Below are 20,006 nucleotides of genomic sequence, written 5' to 3' on the forward strand. Positions count from 1 at the left end.
CACACCCTCATAATGGAAAGAGCCCGTTGGGAAACCTGTAGTGGCAATGTCGTTTAAAAGCTGATCTTAAAGATCTTTTACTGGTGTGAAGAGCTGCAACATGTTCCCACCCAACCAAGCTGAGGCCCTAATTCCCAGTACCTCAGAATGTGACTGTTTGCAGGCAGGGCCTCTAAAGAGGTAATGAAGGTGAACCAAGGTCTCATAGGGGAGCCCCAACCCAGTGTGACTGGTGTCCTCACAGGAAGAGGAGCTTAAGACACACACACACACACACACACACACACACACAGACGAAAGACCATGTGACGACGAGGAGAAGACGGTCACCTACGAGACAAGGAGAAAGGCCGTCAGAAGAAATCAACCCCGCGAATACCTTGATCGTCGACATCTGGCCTCCAGAATCGTGAGAAAATGAATTTCTGTTGCCTAAGCCACCCAGTCTGTAGAACTCCGTCGTGGCAGCCCCAGCCAACTAATACGAATGGAGCTGGATAATTACTAGTATCTGAAATTAAGAGCTTTCCTCATTATTCAAAGTTCCCTTTTAAAAACCAGAAATCTAGACCAGAAAAACAAATCATTATACAGGTTAAATCCAGTAAGAAGAATTTAAGTGATTTCACAAATGATTTTATCGTACTGGAATTTTATTGCCCCAAATGGAACTTGACGGAGAGGCTCAATGACTGGAGCCCTGACATCTTAAATTATTCAGTTTAACTTGGCAATGCTTACGGTGTTTGATCTGACGGCAAATCAGAGATGCTTTGGGGATTTCTTCACACAGCTATTTGAATACACTTACCAGGGAAAGAACAAAATTTGCAGCTTCTTACTCATTTTGCTGCACGTGGACGAATGCAGTGGTCCTGAGAAATGACTGCTGTCAAAATAAGAGAAGAAAACTCTATGCATGACTAACGGAAAGAGAAATCACAGCACAGAGAGAGAAAACTAAAGAATGAAATAAACCTGTCCGAAGACATTAAAAAAGATTGTCTCTAACAAAAGTCCCTTTGACTTTCTATTCAATAAATATTTTTAAAGTGGATGCATGGTAGTATGGGGGAAATCAGAATTTAGAAATTAACCCTGACTCTGACCTCAAATATTTCTTGATGTGATATGAGAAAAAGAAAAAAAAAAAAACAGACACAAATAGCCATACCTTCATGTAGCCTTCGATAAAATCTGTAATGGAAATTAAAAATGTAATGAAATCACAGAGGGCAGGGAAGGTCATTGGACAAGCTGGGGCATCGGACAAGACCCACTGGGAGAGACGCGTGTTTCTCTCGGGTCTGGAGGGTGGATAGCGTTTACACAGGTGGGGCTGCAGAGGGAGGAGCTTGCTCACCAGGCGGATTAGCACAAGGGAAAACAGATGTTGCGAAGTGCAAATCACGTTCAGTGAAAAAGTCGGAATCTGACCTGCTTACACGAGGGGAAGCATAGAGAGGACGGGGCCGTTGACCCTGCACTTGGAGTCAAAGGGCCTCGGTTTGACTCCGGAGGTCCCCGTTTGCTAGATTTATGTCCTCAATCTCCTTGAGCCTCAAATTCCTCGTCTGTGAAATGGAAATAATGATTCAAACCTCCCGATTATGATTAAAAGTGAGCGCCCTGTGTGAAATCTCCCCCTGCAAAATCTGAGGTGCAATAAAAATTCCGCCGCTGTTGGCTTAACCTAAGTCACGTGGGCTCGATCCTATAGAAGGTGGACAGCCGATAAGGCGTTTGAGCGTGACAGGGGACGGAGGCAGGCCCTAGGAAACCTGCACACACACTAGTGCTGTGTGTATAGCAGGGCTCGCGGGCAGCTGTCAGCACAGCTTTGGGGTGGTGGGAGCCCGAGGCAGAGCGGCTGGGGGGGAATGTGAAGGAGGTGACGAGCAGGACTCCCCCGGGGCAGATGGCCCTGGGCCTGCTCCCGGGACACGCACGGCTGTTCAGGAGCTCTTGCTCCCGTTCTCTGGCTCTTTCCTCAAGGAGTAGCATGACCTCTAGTGAGCTAACTTCTGTGGATTCCCAGAATCTCTAAGACGTGGGGAAAATCCCGGAGCATCCATACAGCACTGAATACGTCACGCCTCTTGGGATCAGTCAATTTGGTGAAGCTCATCAGATAGCTGGGAAGCCAAGGCATCCGGCAGACGGGAACCTGACCACGGCTCCGAGCAAAGAGCTCTCTACGTGGGTCAGCAGGTCACAAGGAACACGGGGGAGAGGAGGAGGAGCAGGTTCGGGGGGGGGGGGGGGAACACGTGGACCATCAGTTCTAACAGCTGCGAGGGGCCCCCTGCAGACAGGGCGTTGTGGCTTGCCACGTCTTCAACAAATGACCCATTTTACGTTGCCTCTGGTACCATGTAGACATCAGATCTGAGAGCAATTATTTGTCTTTGATTCATAGATTCTTTTCATTGGAGATTCGACCAACAGAGGAATAATGTATTACCTGATCGAAAGACTGAACGACACCCTGCAGGAATGGCAGAAGGTGCACGGCACCAGGTCCTACCCCAACGTCAACGGGGGGAAGACTCCGGTCAGCTACTCCTACTACCCCCAGTTCTGGATGAGCCCTGCCCTGAGACCCACCTTTGAAACGGCACTCGAGCACCTCTTGCAAAGGTACAGCGGGATGAGCGTGGCCGCGCCGTCTAGCAGAGGGGGCGAAAAGCGTACACAGCGAGGACTACGGCTGAGCCCGAGTGGGGATGACTAGGGGGTCCTGGACCGGGATGCTCGATGTGCTTCAGGGAAACGCGGGGCACTGCAGTTAAGCTGTTCACCATCCGCGTCAAGGCAACGTGTTGTTCTCCTTTCTGCGTCTCAGGTCCCGTCCCCTGGAGAACACAGCCCAGACCGTGTTGGTCGTCGGCGGCGTTCAGTGGCTCAATGCCAATCACCTACAGATCATTCACAAGGTTTTGAAGAGGTGAGTTTCCACCACAAGAACGGTCATTAGTTTTCGAAGTTGAAAAGACAAGTCACCCTTGAGGTGACTAAATTTTATCAAGAGATTGTTGAAAGAGCAACCTGTAGTTTAGAATGACACACTGGAAGTCCCGTTGCCAATGTTTCAAGATACTTTTGTATCTAGGGAGAGGTTGGCTCTTCAGTATCCAAATTTATATTTACTACTGGTTAAAACATGCCCACTGACACACAAAACCCTATCCAGAAAAGAAAAAAACCCTAAAATATACCAGATCTATATAAAATGAGAATTTAGTCTTATACACCAATCATCACATTCTAAAAGAATTCCATTGTATTTGTGTACGTAAGCACAAGCATCAAGAAACGTAATCAAAGTTTATGACCTCAGAATTCTGATTATTTCTCAGGGAAAATTTACTCAATATCCTTGTGATCATCAAAACTTTGGGAATTGGATTTCACCTCCCAGTGGATGGACTGCATTTCTTGACGCAGGTAGGCCTGTTCCCTCCAGGCTGTGTGAGCTCATGGTTCCTACCAGGCCCTTTGCTGGTGGCTGAAGAAGGACCTACCATGTAATATTCAGCTGCTTTCATAAAAATCACAGGGGATAATACACTGAAGGCCTAGGCCCTCAGGTCAGTCCTACTTATTCCGGGGAATCCGGAGACCCTCTGCCACTAACTCGTTGTGAATGATGCTCTGGGCTCATAGAGAAGAAAGGGGAGGCCGTGTAGGAAAACAGGAACAGCCGAGGGGTGCTGGGAGCCACTGATCTCCAGGAATCCCCCTGCCCCACTAAGTTTCCTACATCTTTAGAGACTCACGCTGAAACCACAAATGAAACGGGCACTTTGGGAAGGAGCCGCTTTTTTGAAGATGATCTCTGACTGCTGTAAAAAAAAAGGGGAAAAAAAAGGTCTTTGAAGTAGCATCATTTGGTTTTGGGTGTGTGGGGGGGTATTTATAAATGGGAGGAGTTAGGGGCCGCGACTGCTTCTTATAGAAAACAGTGAAGTAGTCCCAACACTGAAGGCAAATCTCGAAAAGATGAGAAAGGCGACAGGTGGACCGGACAGAACCAGCGGCCTGATCCCAGGGAAGAGCGCTCCAGGGGGGCGGGCGGGGGCTCCTCCAGGGGCGGGGGGGCATGGGGGGAGCTGGGGAGACATGGGGGGAGCTAATGGGGGGCGGCCAGGGGGAAGCCCGGGGGGAGGGGAGCTCATGCGGGGATGGGGGAGGGGGGAGGGGAAGCCGTGGGGGGGAGCCGGGGAGGGGTTCCTCCAGGGGCGGGGGCATGGGGAGGGGGGGAGGGGGGGAGATGGGCAGGGAAGAGCTCACGGTGGGGACCCAGAGGGGCGTGGGGGGAGCCGGTGGGGGGGAGCTGGGGGGGGCGGCGGGGGGGGGCAGCCAGGGACGAGAGCTCATGCGGCGTGGGGGGGCGGGGGGAGCAGGGGGAGCTCATGCGGGGTGGGGGGGACGTGGGGGGAGCCGGGGAGGGGTTCCTCCAGGGGCGGGGGGGGGCACGGGGAGTCGGGGGATGGGCGGGGCGGGTCCCATGCAGGGGGAGCGGGGGAGGAGGCCGTGGGTGGGAAAGCAGGGGGGGTCCTCCGGGGGCGGGGGTGGGGGCGGGGGCAGCTGGGAGCCGGGCTCACGGCCGGGCCTGGGGGGTGTGGATCCGCGGTGTCCACGCAGCGGGCACAGGAGCCTCCTGCAGTGTCCCGGGGCCCCCAGCTGGGCCCTCGGTGCCGGCCCCTCGGGAAAGGCCGGCGCGTGCGCAGAAGCGGGGACAAGGCGGGTGGGGGGCGGGAGGCGGGGCCGGATGCACGGGCAGGTGCGAGGGGCAGGTGCTAGGGGCAGCTCCGCGGGGCGCCGACCCCACCGTGTCCTGTACCGGCCGCTCCGGGCACCGTGGGCGCAGGACCCTGCTGAGGCCTCGGGGTCCGCCTCTGCCCCCCAAGGCCAAGGAACCCACGGACGACAGCGCGTGTGAGCAGGAGTGTGAGCTCCTCAGGAGTGTGGGTGGCGCAGCGGTTTGGCGCCTGCCTTTGGCCCAGGGCGCGATCCTGGAGACCCGGGATCGAATCCCACGTCGGGCTCCCGGTGCATGGAGCCTGCTTCTCCCTCTGCCTGTGGCCCGGGTGCTCGGCCCTTGAAGCCTTGCCTCTGCTTGTCTCCGAGACCTGCTGCCAGGGCAAGACACAGGCACCCGCACAGGCACAGGGCACTGGTACGGATGAGCACGGGCACAGATGAGCACACGCACATGCACAGGTGAGCACACGCACAGGGCACAGGCATGGATGAGCACACGCACATGCACAGATGAGCACACACACAGGCACAGATGAGCACACACATGCACAGGTGAGCACACGCACAGGGCACAGGCATGGATGAGCACATGCACATGCACATGCACAGGTGAGCACACGCACATGCACAGATGAGCACACACATGCACAGATGAGCACACACACAGGCACAGATGAGCACACACATGCACAGGTGAGCACACACATGCACAGGTGAGCACACACATGCACAGATGAGCACACACACAGGGCACAGGCATGGATGAGCACACACACAGGCACAGCTGAGCACACACAGGCACAGGGCACAGGCATGGATGAGCACACACACAGGCATGGATGAGCACACACACAGGCACACAAGAGTGCACACACCACCCCACCACTGGCCTCAGTCCTACTGGGCAACTTTCAGAGTCCCAAGCAGGCCGTGCTCTCAGACATGTCTGTCCCCTCCGTGGCGCCCACTGTCCCACCACTGCGCCACCTGAACAACTCCCTCCCGGTGTGAGGCTCCCACTGGCCGACCTGAGGGACACCCTAGCCTCCCAGGCCCCCCCCTCGGCCTGCCATGAGCCTACAGCAGCGGCTCGTCTTCATGTGGCTCCGCAGATGCAGTCCTTGCAGCCTGGCTCCCCAGGGAGACTACGTCTGTGAGAGCAAGCACGGGGAGGGAGGGTTGCACTGCCCACTCTCGTACCCCACATGCAAAACACAGTTCTCAGCACGTAGTCGACTCTCAAAAAAGTATCTCCTGCCACAAAGAGGGAGCAGTAGGTCAGATGATCTGGCTCCCCCCAGATCACCCCGTCCAGCCGGAGACACACGTCCCCTGGGCCTGGGGAGCATGGCCCCGGGAGGACTCCCAACCAACTCTCGGCAGCCGTTGCCTTTTGCTGCTGAACCCCGACTTGCCAGTGGGAGCGCCAGGATTCAGCGCCCCGCCCCAGTTTGGGCCATCTTGGAGGGACCTTGCGGCTCGAGAACGCCCGGGGATCGGAAGGCCTCTCTCGGGAGGACATCGCTTCCTTACAGGTGTTGGCTGCCAGCACTCTCTCCTGTTAGGCCCTGCACGGGAATCCCCACCTCGGGAGTCTGTTTCTGGGGAACCAGCCTTTTTCTCTAGAAGCCTCTCTAGAAAGCACTTGCTGTGACGTCCCATATACCTTTCATACTTAGACATATGAAAGTTGAGCAAATCCTTGTACCTGGACAAGAAGAAGCCTACAAACAACATTGAGCATCATTGTTCCCACGAGGGCATAACACAAGTCCACGTGTGTCCCTTTCCTCTAGACTTCTTCTTTAGGAATTTTTCTATTCACTACCTTTATTTTGGGGGAGGGGGGAGCACTCTCCTTTAGATGTCAGCACCGTGAAGACAGCAAATTAGACCTGCCGGTACCGTGTCTTTTACCCAGCAGTCAGATCAACAAATGCAAGCAGTTTGCTTTTTCACCTGGAAAATGAAAAGCATTTTTTTCCTTTAGAAATGGCAGGAGCAGGTCCCTCCGTCTGTCAGTCGGGGTTCTCCAAGAAACAGACAGCAGACAGAATTATCAGAAGAAGGGGATTTATTAGGGCGAAAGTCTGGGAAGGATAAAGGGCAGGGTACTGAGTAGGCAGGAAGAGCTTCGGCCCGGCCTGGTGCGTATCGCTGTCTTGCACCGCATGTTTTTGGAGGGGCTACTGTATGGGGGCCTCTGGGAGGCAGTGTGGGGGCTTGACCGTCCCATATGAAGGGAGTGGAGGAAGGATGCATGAGGGAGGAAGCATCTGGGACCAGAGGCCGGTCTGAGAAAGTCCCAGCCACGCTGATGAGGAATCCCAGAGCTGGAGTAGGCAGGGGAGGGGTCCCCCCTCTCAGCAGTGGACCTCATTAGACTTTCTGGCAAACGTGGTTGCTTTGGACGTGGTCAGGGAGGGAGGGAAGCCTGTGGTGCTGAGGAATGGCCCTGGGGCCTCCATTCCCTCCTGGCCTCCTGCAGCGCACTCCCCTTCTCGGTTGCCCCGCCTCCGCCCAGCAGCAAAGCTCACCGTGCTCCCAGGAAGCGCTTCCTGAGCCTCACTGTCCAGCGGCCGCCCTGCTCGGCTCGTCCCTCTTGCCCACTAGCCTGGGGCCGGCGTATCTACATCCCATAAGGACTTAGGAAATGTGTATGAATCTGTTCCCCCTACTAGAAGGCGATGTCTTGGGAGCAGGGGCCATGACTTACTTACCCTTGTATTGCTGTCCCTTAGCACAGAGCTGAGCACAAAACAGATTCTAATTAATATTCACGTGCCAAAGGAATGAGAATCCAAAAGGATGGAGATAGCCTTTGTGATTTTCAAATTTTTGACTTTTAAAGTGAGAATTCTGAATATTTCACTGAATCTTTGTGGGAAGTAAGCCTACTAACTTTTCATGCAAGGAAAGGTTCCAAGCCGTATGTCATAGGTATTCTTGTATTGCCGTCGTATAGATACATAAACGTCTGTGTTTATATTTCGAGTAAAAAACCAATAACACGGGATCTCTGGGTGGCGCAGCGGTTCGGCGCCTGCCTTTGGCCCAGGGCGCGATCCTGGAGACCCGGGATCGAATCCCACATCGGGCTCCCGGCGCATGGAGCCTGCTTCTCCCTCTGCCTATGTCTCTGCCTCTCTCTCTCTCTGTGACTATCATAAATAAATGATAATAATAATAAAAAAAAACAATAACACGTCGTTATTTAAGAAATGCATGTAAAATTAATTATTTTTCTCATGTGGAGCCAATCTGTAAAAATGCTGATATTTACATGATTTCTATCATGTAAGGATACCCACAGGGAACCTGCTTCTCCCTCTGCCTTTGTCTCTGCCTCTCTCTCTCTGTGTCTCTCATGAGTAAATAAATAAAATCTTTAAAATAAAAAAGAAAAATCTCATTCTTCTTTGCAATACAGAGTGAAGTTCAGAACTTATGGAAAGAAAATGTGATAATTCTGGATGCTGCAAAAACATATGGCTATGAAGTGGTTGACACATTCACCATAACGATGGGGCGATACAAAGAGTTTCTGCAGGGGACATGTGGATGCCATTTTCATGAGGTATTTACACTGGTTCTTTATTTATTGTTGCTTTTGATTTTTAAAAAATTTCTCATTGTATCTTTAAGTGCATTGTCAGTGTTATTTTGTATTAAAAACTATGTCAGGAGGAGAGCAAATGATGTGTTCAGTGTCACTTGGCCAGAGCATGTGGCAGTCACCACTGGAGGCCCTACAAGATAAGAGGTCAAACAAGAATGATTTTCTGTGTAGACACTTAAAAACTAGGATCACCCGTCAAGGCTCTGAACCTTCCCGTAGGAAATCGTGGCCAAAGAATATAGCCAAAGTGTTTGGTGGAGTTTGAAAATCAAGACAATGTCACGTGCTAAACGAAAGAATGACCTTCCTCCATTGGTGTATCAGTGCGTTAAAGAGGTGGGCCTGTGTCTTGAGTCGCACCCAACACCTCATGGTGAAAATGACTTTATTTGGCATCAGTAGTAGAATAGGCTAAGCTGATAAGGTGACCGCAGAATATCACCGTAGCCTTCCCCCAACCACCTTAAAGCGGACTATAGCTGCCGTCTCATACCAGCTCTAACGCCCCCCAAGCCCCAAGGGACATGCACCCACCCCTCACAGCGGGTCTCTGGAAGGCCCCTCTCACGGGGCTTGAAGCGAGGATGAAGCCGCTCCCCACGAGGGAGGAAGACTGCCATGCATTTGGACCACTTCTCCCAGTGACATGCTCTCTCTCCCTTCATCTCCCTTCCTCTGCTCTTTTAATGAGACAAGGGTTTGTAAACTGGATTTTGTCCACACTTTTTCAAGTTTCACCTACATCATCCAGACATCGGTTGGGCGGATGAGGTTACTTGGCCCCCGTTGTTTGCTCTCGGTGTCAGGAGATTCTGCTGAGCCTGCGAGGGAAAGTGTCTCATTGATCAGTCTGTCAGATATGGGTTCACTCCTTCCTTCTCGAGTGCCCCCCTCCCCTTTGTAAACCAGAGGCAGTCACTGGGTTCTCTAGGGAGATGACAATTAAGGGTCCTTGGGTCCTGCTTTCCGGCCCTAAAATGACTGTCAGAATCCACTTGGGTCCTCAGGTTTCTGTGGCCACCCAAAAGTCACCGACGTCCTTCTAAATGCTCTTTGTTGTATTTTTTGCGTGTGATTGTGTATGACAAGTGCAACTGCACCTCAAGGAAGTGAGAGCCTACACCCGCAGTAGAGAGCCTGGCATTTTAAGTTTGATCTAGTAACTTGAAGCTCTGGCCATGCTGTTGCAGAACAGCTTTTACCCTGTAGGAGACCGCGTGTCTATTTATTTCTTCCACAAAAAAAAAATATAACACCCTTCGAGTTCCCATCCTATTTGCAAAAGAAAAAAAAAGAAAAAGAAAAAAGAAAAAAAAAATCAAGACTTAGAAACACAAAAGCAGGTAGCCTGGAAGAGGAAGAAATAATCTTGCTGCAGAGCCAGCCCAGTATCATAGTTGGCTGCAAAAACAAGTCGAAGGTTGCCAAAACCCACATAAAATGGGGACTTTGAAAGACAACACACAGATCGGTTTTTTGCCTCTTTTAGAAAAGGTTTATTTATTTACTTATTTTTATATAATGTGTCTTCAATTAGTATTTTAGAGGAGGGTATCTGTTTTTCCTTTTCATCTTTAGTTGCTCTGGGAGCCTAAAAAGGGAGAAGTCTTCCAAAGATTTCCAGCGTGGCTCCAATTAAAAACAGAAGATGCCCTTCCCACATGATTGCATTACATGTCTCTCCTGCCACAGCATTAACCAGTTGACACTAATAGTCATGGAATTTGAGAACTACAACAAAGACTCTTTGAACCATGAGAACTAGAATATTGGCTTATAAATATTACTAATAAAAAATACCTTTAATTTGCATAACCATGATTTAAGCCTGTCAGGTGAAATCATGGCCCCCTTTTGACTTTATAATTCTGTGCAATTATCATGTATAAATGGTTTTTTAAGCCCCATTTCTAATGCGTGTTGACTTGGCAAGCTGCACAGGTATCGTCCAGATTATCTCAGTTGACTCTGGAGCAGTTTTATCTGTTTTGAAGTTTTCCCTTTGGAGCTAAAATACTTCTGGGAGCGTTTGCCTTTCCAGTTACGCCGCAGAAGGATAAGATCATCTTTCTCAACTGGCTCTCTCCATCGCAGAGTCTCTCAACCTGCTCATCACTTAGGCATAATTGTTACTTAAGTCTTGAACAATCTGTACCCTCGTACCTCAGGAAGTTTCTGGTGCTGACACTGATGTTTTATAATCTTTCAAAACTATCACCCAACATCTCAAATCACTGTTAGCTTCCTAAAATCGATCAAGGAAATCTAAAGGCCCTTGCAAAGGACGATGTGATGATTAATGTAGCAAGCCGGGGAAAAGTAGATTATTAGTCTCATGCAAAACATATTAAAGGGCAGAAGTTTGTTAATAATAACCATTTTCTTCCTCGATGCTCATCTTTGAGCTGGCAAAGCAATTTGTCATACAGTAATAGCGAGAATTAAAATCAGCTGTGCTAGAACCATAAGCATTTCAGTTTGGGAGCCTTGTGTCTTCTGGTGTTCAATGAAACCATTCCCACGATAGCTCCGCACATACCTGAGAAGGGTTGCTATAATCATTACAGCAAGATCTCGATGTGTCCGCTTTGATTTGTGGTGGGAATTCTATCATAGACATAACAAACCGGCTTCAGTGGGCTCTTGTCGCCATAGGTAAGATGAAAGGTCTTGGGGCACCTCTTTCATCTGTCAAGGCACCGAGAAAGAGAATATGTTGCCACCACGAATCTGTAAACAATCTCCCAACTGGTGTGCATCAGTTTTGACTAAAATGTTCCTGCTGATTAGAAAAGCAGGTGTTTCTCTTCATGCAGAAATGGAATTTTGTTTTCCCAATGTTTATGCAGGACAACAAACGGGATCCAGGTAGCTTTTGCCCAAGAGTGGTTTTGGATGGTGCCTCTCGTTACATGGCAAACATCTACCAGGAACACGCTAAAACCTGAGAAGGATACAAAAATATTATCAGCCCAGACTTGGCTGCAGAAGGGGCAAATGCACAACTGTTATGTGATTATTAATTAGTCAACTCGGTTGTATGAACCTTATATGATTATCTCTGTTTTCTGGCAGGTGTACAGCTTTTGACTTAGTCCCCCGCCCAAAAAAAAAAGTAAAAATCCCTCGAGGGGGATTACTACCCAGCTCTAATACCACCAGGTTTCCTTTGATTCCAGCACCACGGAAAGAAGAAAGGATTTTCAGTTCCTTGTCAGAGATGATTTCCCTTTATTATATGATATTCATCTTATATTCTTTATTATTTAATTATGCAAACAGAAGGTTACCTGACCTAGAAAAGTCTTACCTCTCTGTTATGGTCTTGAAAGTCTTCCCTTTCCCCTTCAAACTTTAAAAGTTTGCCATAAACACAATGAAGAAAAGAGCCTTTAAACTCACCTATCTAGAAAACTGAGGTGATGACTTTTAAAGAAAAAAGACCTGGTCTAAATATAGATAGCTCAGAGAGCAGATCCCAGGATTTATCAGCATGGCTATTTTTAATGAATTTGTAATGGCAATTTAATTCAACACATTTTTGAGTGTCTATGTGAGCACTGTACTAACTACTGTAAAATGAGCCAGGAGGACATTTTTCTAGGGTTCCCTTGAGTCTCTCAAGCTCAACATATCCCCAAGCCTGCAATTCTGTGTATTGTAGAACATCAGTTAAAAGAAGGGCCTGGGAAATGTGGGCCAGGGCCAGGTCATGGTAAGAGGTTAGACTCCGCCCTATAGGTAGTGCACAGTCCACAAAGGGTTGTAGAGCAAAGTAAGATGGGGTCACATCTCTGTTGCAAATGGGTAAGTTTGATACCATTGAGGCAGGAAGATGGGGAGAGGACTGAGTCTGGAAGAGAAGTTAGGAGACTTTTTCAGAAGTCAGGTGAGAGATGATAGAGCTCGCCCAAACCAGGACAGAGATTGCAAGCATAAGGGAGACAGAGACAAATACAAGCCCGATTTTAAGAATAAAATTTGGGGGGTGGGGTGGGAGTAGAAAGAATCAAAGACGACTCCTAACTTGGGTAATGGATTAGAGCTGAACCAGCAACTGAGCCAGAGAATGGCTGAGAAGGTACCAGCTCAGGGAAAAGATGATGATTCAGCGTTGAACATGTTGTGTCTGAGATGCCTGTAGGACATCCAGGTGGAGATATCTCACAGGCAGTTGGCCATGCAAGGCTGAAGCTTGAGGGGCAGGGTGGGGCTGGAGATAAGAAGTTGGAAGTCGTCAGAACACAGGCAGCGTTGCAACAATGAAAATTAGAGCGTCCAGAGAAAGCGAGTAGGGTAAGAGGAGCCGAGGAAGGAACTCCCGGAGACATTCACATGTAAGCAAAGTTTGCAGAATTAGGAGTATTTTTTTATTTATTTTATTTTATTTTTTTAGAATTAGGAGTATTTGAATTGAGAGAATAAACCGATAGAGGAAAACTCTAGTAGAGTGTGGTGCCAGGGGAAACCTGGCACAGTGGAACTTTGTAAGGAGAGATCAAAACAGCTGTACTGCTGTCGAAAGTAGTGGGCAAATTTAGTAAGATAAGGATTTTTATTTATTTTATTTTATTTTATTTTATTTTATTTTATTTTATTTTAGATAAGGATTTTTAAACCAAACAGTGAGAAGGTCCTTTCTGATCATATGAGTCATTTCAGTAAAATATGGGGGCACAAAGGAGACCACAATAGATCAGAGAAGTGTAAGAAATGAGAAAGGAGGCTGGTCACCCTTTCAACAAGTGAAAATAAGGGAAAAAAGGAAAGAAACTGGACTTAGAAGAGAAAGTGATCTGGGGCGGTTTATGAGAGGAACTACTTTTCCCCATTTCTGGGCAGAAAGGGAAAAATCAGTACCAAGGGATACATGAGGAATACAGGAGGGGTGGGGGCAGGCCCCGACGGTGTGGGGAAGGGCCGGGCCAGTTGGTGGGGTGCTGGGACCTGCACAGGCTGGCTCCAGGTTCCCTCTCCTCTAGCACTTCTTTGCTCCAGGCTTCTGCGATATTTTCGTCTTGGAAGCTTCACCTTCAACGGCCCAGATTCATCCTTCACATCCCCACCAGGGTGCTTCTACGGTTCCAATCCAGTCTAGTCACCTAAAACCTTTTAATGGCCCTAGAACTTAAGGAAGAGTCAGGGGAGCTTTCACGGCCTCCCATTCCTGACGCCCTCTGTGGGGACGGGGATTCCAGACGATGTTTTTCCGTGCAAAATAACGAATGCTCATTCCATTGTCTGCAAGAATTCTCGCTTTATCTGCCAGATGATCAGATTACAGATCAGTGCCTGCTGAGAATGAATTCATCAGCCCTGGGGGAGCCCAGCCTTTCCTGAGATGCTTTGGTACAGGATCCGCATCCTGTATTGAACGGCAGTAACACCCGTGACATCTCCTCTTAAGAAGGAGAACTAAGTAAAGGACGAACAAAGGGCGTCAGGCACTCCGGGGTGAGCAGTGAGAGGACCCCGAGAGGGGCCTGCACACCAGCCCCCGCAGCCGGGCCTCTAAGGGCAGCCTGCCCGACACAGACGGGGTGATCCACGACCGTGTCCTGGTTTTGGCAATGAAGCCTCATTCTGGGGGCCAGAGGGGTACTACCGAGCTTCGGGAGTCTAGTTAGATGGACCTGAACGGCCTTGGGAGGCGTTCCCTGCTTTCTGCTTTCATGTTCTAGGCTAGTGAAAACAGGATCTGTGGTTTGGGAAATCCTGTATACTCCTGCACTAGCAGGATTCTCAGATCACATTAGTATTTTAAATGATCCAAAAAGCCCTTAGAGCAAAGAAACTATTTAGCTTAGTTTGACCCAGTTCTTCCCAAGCATTTTTGACCACAGAACCACTTTTCTCCTTTAATTTATGTATTCTTAAAAATATTTTATTTATTCATGAGAGACACAGAGAGAGAAAGGGGAGGGGGGGAGGAGCAGGCTCCATGCAGGGAGGCCGACGCGGGACTCGAACCCCGGGGCTCTGGGATCACACCCCGGGCTGAAGGCAGGTGCTAAACTGCTGAGCCCCCCGGGCTGCCTTCTTTCCTTCTTTTAATAACAACTGTCAACACCTCCCTAAACGCACGTGGGCATCACTAGCAGAGAGGAGAAGTCAAGGCGCGGAGCAGATGAAATGCTGGCGGAATGACCGCGGGCGCGGGTCTTCTCTGGCACCTGACGCGCCCCCCGAAGACTTGAAGGCACGAAGCCCTTGGCCACCGCCTCCTGCCCCAGAGAAAGCCCGAGCACGAGAGCTCGTCGCAGACAAGACCCCGAGTTCCTCTGAAGAAGGCCAGCGAGGCCCACAGGGAAGAGGCCCGGGGTCCTGAGGGAGGAGAAGGCCGGCTGGGGGGGTGCACCTGCCGCAGCCCCGCTCGGGCCCGGGCCTGAGGGAGGGGGCCCACGCGGCAGGGACTGTGCACGACTGTGGCACGACTGGAGGCCCCGTCGCACCCACGTGGCCAAGAGCCTACGTGCACATACACGACCTCTTCTACGGCATCTGGGGTGGCCCCAGACCTGCAGGCGCAGGCCAAAGGATGAGACGTGGCACCTGAAGGGCGGAGCCCTAAACGTCTCCCTGGACCTTCTGGAACACCAGCAGCCGGGGAGCACCACCTGGGACGCGCGGCCACACGGCTCCTCCGACAGAAACGAGCGGCCGGGGGGCTGTCCCTCCCGGGGCCCACTGTCCGTCCCGGGCCCTGCTTTCCCTCCTGGGGCCCCTCTGTCCCTCCCAGGGCCCGCTGTCCTGTCTGTCCCGGGGCCTGCTGTCCCTCCCAGGACGTGCTGTCCCTCTCAGGCCCCTCTGTCCCTCCCGGGGCCCGCTGTCCCTCCCGAGGCCCACTGTCCCTCCTGGAGTCTGCTCTCCGTCCTGGGGCCCCTCTGTCCCTCCCAGGCCCCTCTGTCCCTCCCAGGCCCCCGCTGTCCCTCCCAGGGCCCTGCTGTCCCTCCCGTGGCCCCTCTGTCCCTCCCAGGGCCCCGCTGTCCATCCCGGGACCCGCTGTCCCTCCTGGAGTCCACTGTCCCTCCTGGGGCCTGCTGTCCCTCCCAGGCCCCGCTGTCCCTCCCAGGCCCCTGCTGTCCCTCCCAGGCCCCCGCTGTCCCTCCCAGGCCCCGCTGTCCCTCCCAGGCCCCCGCTGTCCCTCCCAGACCCCGCTGTCCCTCCCAGGGCCCCGCTGTCCCTCCCGTGGCCCCTCTGTCCCTCCCAGGCCCCGCTGTCCCTCCCAGGGCCCTGCTGTCCATCCCGGGGCCCGAGGAGCGCGGCAGGTGCAGGGTGGGCCCAACAGCATGTTTCCCTGCAGCCTGCGCTTCCCCACCTCCGAGCTGCAGAGTCAGCGAGGGGAGCTAATGCCCATGGGGTGAGGTCACCTAGATTCTCAGACCCAGGACGCACGTGGAGTTAGAGCCACGCAGGGACTCAGCTCGTCATCCTCGGGGTGATGAAGGCCGTTCCAATGATATCAAGAGTCGGTGACACGAATATTCAGTCTCTGAGAAAACGGAATGTATGTATCTGTCTGTTTAACTTTATTCATGAGAGACCCAGACAGAGAGGCAGAGACCCAGGCAGAGGGAGAAGCAGGCTCCCCGTGGGGACCTGATGCAGGACTCGATCCCAGGACCCAGGGTCACGGCCTGGGCCCCCCGGGCACCCCCAGAAAACGACCTTTAAGACAGAGCCGCCAAGGAAGCCAAGACAGAAGCTGCAGGTTCCCGGGACGGGGGACGGCTGGTGTGCAGCTCCTGGCCGCCGGCCCCAGAGAGGGAAGTGGAGGTCTGGGTGAGGGTGGGCGCTGCAAGGGCCCGGCGTTTGGGTAGACAGACACAGGGACGGAGACGTCGCAAGTCTGGAGACACCAGAAGCCAAAAGCGATTCCTCATTCCTAGAGAAACTTCAGTCTTGCCTTCTAATCCTCAGCATCTTTGACCCATTCCGAAGTTGGACTCCCTTCAATCAAAACATAGCTTATTTCATGTGGCCGTGATTAAATATGGGGGGGAGGAGGCGAACAAACGAAAAAAAAAAATCCTCATTATCTGTAAAACTTGCACGATTTCCTGCAGTGGAGCTACGAATTAGAAGCACTGGCTTCTAGCTGGTGTCTGTTGCTTTTATTCCATTTCTGTGACTTCTTAGGCCACTTTGTCAGCGGGTCGTAAACTTGGTGACTGGGTCTTGGACTCGGTGTCCCGTCTGCAGAATGACGATACCCAATAAAAACCACTTCCACAGTGCACCTTTATCTGAAAAGGCCACAGCAGCACATTTTGGTCAATGTCCTGTTTCCCAGCCTCGGAAAACCATTACCCTCCCTCCTCCTCAGGTCCCGTCCACGTCCGCGAAACGCGTTTGTAACCAGAACATCCCCCTTAATCCGGTCTAGAGAGGTTTTGGAACGCAGGCCCCGCGGAAAATTGTTTTCTATTTTGTCCCGTGGATCTGGAACCACATCAGAAGCTCCCTGGGTGTTATTCAGGTTAAGATCAGTTTTAGGAAAGGTATTTGCTTATAAGCTGCCGGACGCGTTTCCAATTCAGCGAGCTTTCCCTTCTGGTACCGACTTTTTGAGGATTCAAAGTCATTTCAGATGCGGCGGTTAGTGGACACGGTGACACACTGGTGCTGGCTACTCCTATTGATGTGGCACCAACTTTGAGTGTTAAAGTCACGGGCATGAATAATAGCAAGAGTCGCGCCGTCCGTTTCATTGTGGGATTAGGACCGTGTTTCATGTGCTGGGGCAGCCCGGCGACAGCCAGCCAGCCAAGGCGAACGGCAGCCACTTCTGTGCCCTTCCAGACACGCGGCCCAGCCCCCAAGTCCTTAATTACGCGGACATGGGGCAAGCTCTGCGGTTCGAGCGCGGAGTCCCTCAGCCTGTAAGAAGCCCGTGGAAAAGGGAAAGTTACTTCCGCACGCCGAAGCACGAATTTCAATTCCTGCTGCCACCGAGTCACAGAAAAACGTGACCAGCTGCACCTGCGTTTCTACGGTTAATGTATTCAAAATGTATCATGGTTCCGAAACACTGCGATCTCGCCTCGAAAGTCGGTTTCTGCACGTAACTTAATCCAAAGGTGAGCACTGCCACGGGAGAAAAAAATACGACTCTTATGATCACACCGACCCTTGTGATCGCGGAGGTAATCGCACTTCGTGAAGGCCCGTCGTCCTTCACTCTGGTTTCCTGATTTCAAGTATAAGTTGACGCAGTAAATGCAGAAAAGAAAGTGATCGGCAGCACGTGCAGCACACGCGAAGTTAAAGACCGGGAGTTACTTTGGGTGACTTCGTGGTCTCAGAAGAGTTGTCGGTTAGCGTTCGCGTTTGGAGTAACGTAAACACTTCCCAAATCGCGTCCGTGTGTAGGATTCAGTCATACGTAACAGTCCCTTATTCCCCCCGGGAGACACATCTCCTTGTCGGTGCTTGAGTCACATGCACCCGAATTTATTTTTTTATTTTTATTTTTTTATTGTATAAATTTATTTTTTTATTGGTGTTCAATTTGCCAACATACAGAATAACACCCAGTGCTCATCCCGTCAAGTGCCCCCCTCAGTGCCCGTCACCCAGTCATCCCCACCCCCGCCCTCCTCCCCTTCCACCACCCCTAGTTCATTTCCCAGAGTTAGGAGTCTTCATGTTCTGTCTCCCTTTCTGATATTTCCTACCCATTTCTTCTCCCTTCCCTTCTATTCCCTTTCACTATTATTTATATTCCCCAAATGAATGAGACCATATACTATTTGCCCTTCTCCGATTGACTTACTTCACTCAACATCATACCCTCCAGGTCCATCCACGTTGAAGCAAATGGTGGGTATTTGTCGTTTCTAACGGCTGAGGAATATTCCATGTATACATAGACCACAGCTTCTTTATCCATCATCTGTCGATGGACACCGAGGCACGTGCACCCGAATTTAAACAAGCATTTGGCAGCATCCGACTGTTAGAATCTGCCCCTATTCAAGATGATCACCGTACAGAAACATCTAGAGTCTTGTGTTTGGTTCAAGGCCTAAATATTTATATATTTTTTATATTCATGATAGACAGAGGGAGAGGCAGAGACACAGGCAGAGGGAGAAGCAGGCTCCACATCAGGAGCCCGATGCGGGACTCGATCCCGGGCCTCCAGGACCACGCCCTGGCCCACAGGCAGGTGCTAAACCACTGAGACACCCGGGGATCCCCTCAAGGCCTAAGTCTTTCACTGATGTTCTCCACGAGCTCACTTTAGGTGTCTACTATTACTACCATGCTACGCCCCGGGGTGACGTGACAGTTGTATTGCTAACACCTCCCTTTCAAAGCCACACTTCAGTGGGATTTCAATAATCCTGATGGTCCTCTGATTTCTGGGAAGGACTCAGATGGGCACATTTCCAGACAAGAGATCAAAGGAAAGAAGCAATTAGCTCTCTGTATTGTACAGGTACCAAACATTCTTTCCCGGCCTCACATTTCCAAGCCTAAAACGTGCAGCAGACAACCCCTTTTCCCTCGCTTTGGAGACCGTAAGAGTCCGTGGGATGAAGTAGTATTGTGAAACTTAGAGACGGCAAAGCCAGATACCGAGTCTCACAAATAAGTTCAAAGACAGAATTGCTGCGTGAGCCAATTATCAGGCCCACCACAAATCAGCACGAAGTAGCTCACATTCACTACTGGGGAACAGCACGCGGTGTCTGACCTCGGGCAAGTCTCTGACGATGTCTTTGAAGTCACCTTATCCTTGTTCTCACCTCAAGTATCTTAGACATGCGTCTTTATAGAGTCCCCCTGAGGGTAGGGACCACGTCTGAACTACTCCCTGTGCTTCCTCACAGGGGACTCTCACGATTGAAAGTTGGATGTTACGTAGAAAAACAAACCATTAAATCATCAGTACTCATGAGTAAATCATCAATAACTCATCTTAATTTTACAAGACGCGGCATCATTTTGTTTCTCTACTGCAGCTTTTCTATTGTAAAGAGATTACATGAACTCCCATTAACTGCAAACACATACAAATAAGTATATACAATAAAAACTAAAGATTCCTGCCTTTAGGGACGCCTGGCTGGCTCAGTCCATGGAATGGGCGACTCTTGATCTCAGAGTCATGGGTTCAAGCCCCACACTGGGTATAGAGATTACTTAAAACCTTAAAAAAAAAAAAATCCTGGGTCACCTGGGCAGCTCAGTTGGTGAAGCATCTGGCTCTTGATTTCTGCTCTCTGGGTCATTAGATGGCGCCCTGTGTAGGGCTCTGCGCTGGGTGTGGAGCCTGCCTAAGATTCTCTCTCTCCCTCATTCTCTGCCCCTCCTGACCCTCAAGTGCATGTGTGCTCACTTCTGCTCTCAAAAAAAAAAAAAAAAAAAAGAGAGAGAGAGAGAGAGAGAGAGAGAGAAAGGAAAAAAATCTTACCTTTATATCATATACATCCTTTAATTCTTGGTCCCTTCACCACGGCAGATTCCTTAGCACTTTGGTCCATAGCTCCATTTTAAACCTACACTCCTGGGGATCCCTGGGTGGCGCAGCGGTTTAGCGCCTGCCTTTGGCCCAGGGCGCGATCCTGGAGACCCGGGATCGAATCCCACATCGGGCTCCCGGTGCATGGAG

The 20,006-nt window shown here is 50.9% G+C and overlaps 1 protein-coding gene across 1 annotated transcript in view; it reads left to right on the plus strand.

The window, feature by feature from the left end:
* CPED1 (cadherin like and PC-esterase domain containing 1) overlaps positions 1-20,006 on the plus strand; it is a 263,028-nt gene that overhangs the window by 237,609 nt on the left and 5,413 nt on the right. The window contains exons 18-21 of the mRNA XM_072764904.1: positions 2,420-2,640; positions 2,846-2,947; positions 3,360-3,447; positions 8,198-8,344. Coding sequence (XP_072621005.1) covers positions 2,420-2,640; positions 2,846-2,947; positions 3,360-3,447; positions 8,198-8,344 — 558 coding nt within the window. The remainder of the gene's footprint in view (positions 1-2,419; positions 2,641-2,845; positions 2,948-3,359; positions 3,448-8,197; positions 8,345-20,006) is intronic.

The sequence above is a fragment of the Vulpes vulpes genome, chromosome 7, assembly GCF_048418805.1.
Source record: "Vulpes vulpes isolate BD-2025 chromosome 7, VulVul3, whole genome shotgun sequence".
In the NCBI taxonomy this organism is placed as follows: domain Eukaryota; kingdom Metazoa; phylum Chordata; class Mammalia; order Carnivora; family Canidae; genus Vulpes; species Vulpes vulpes.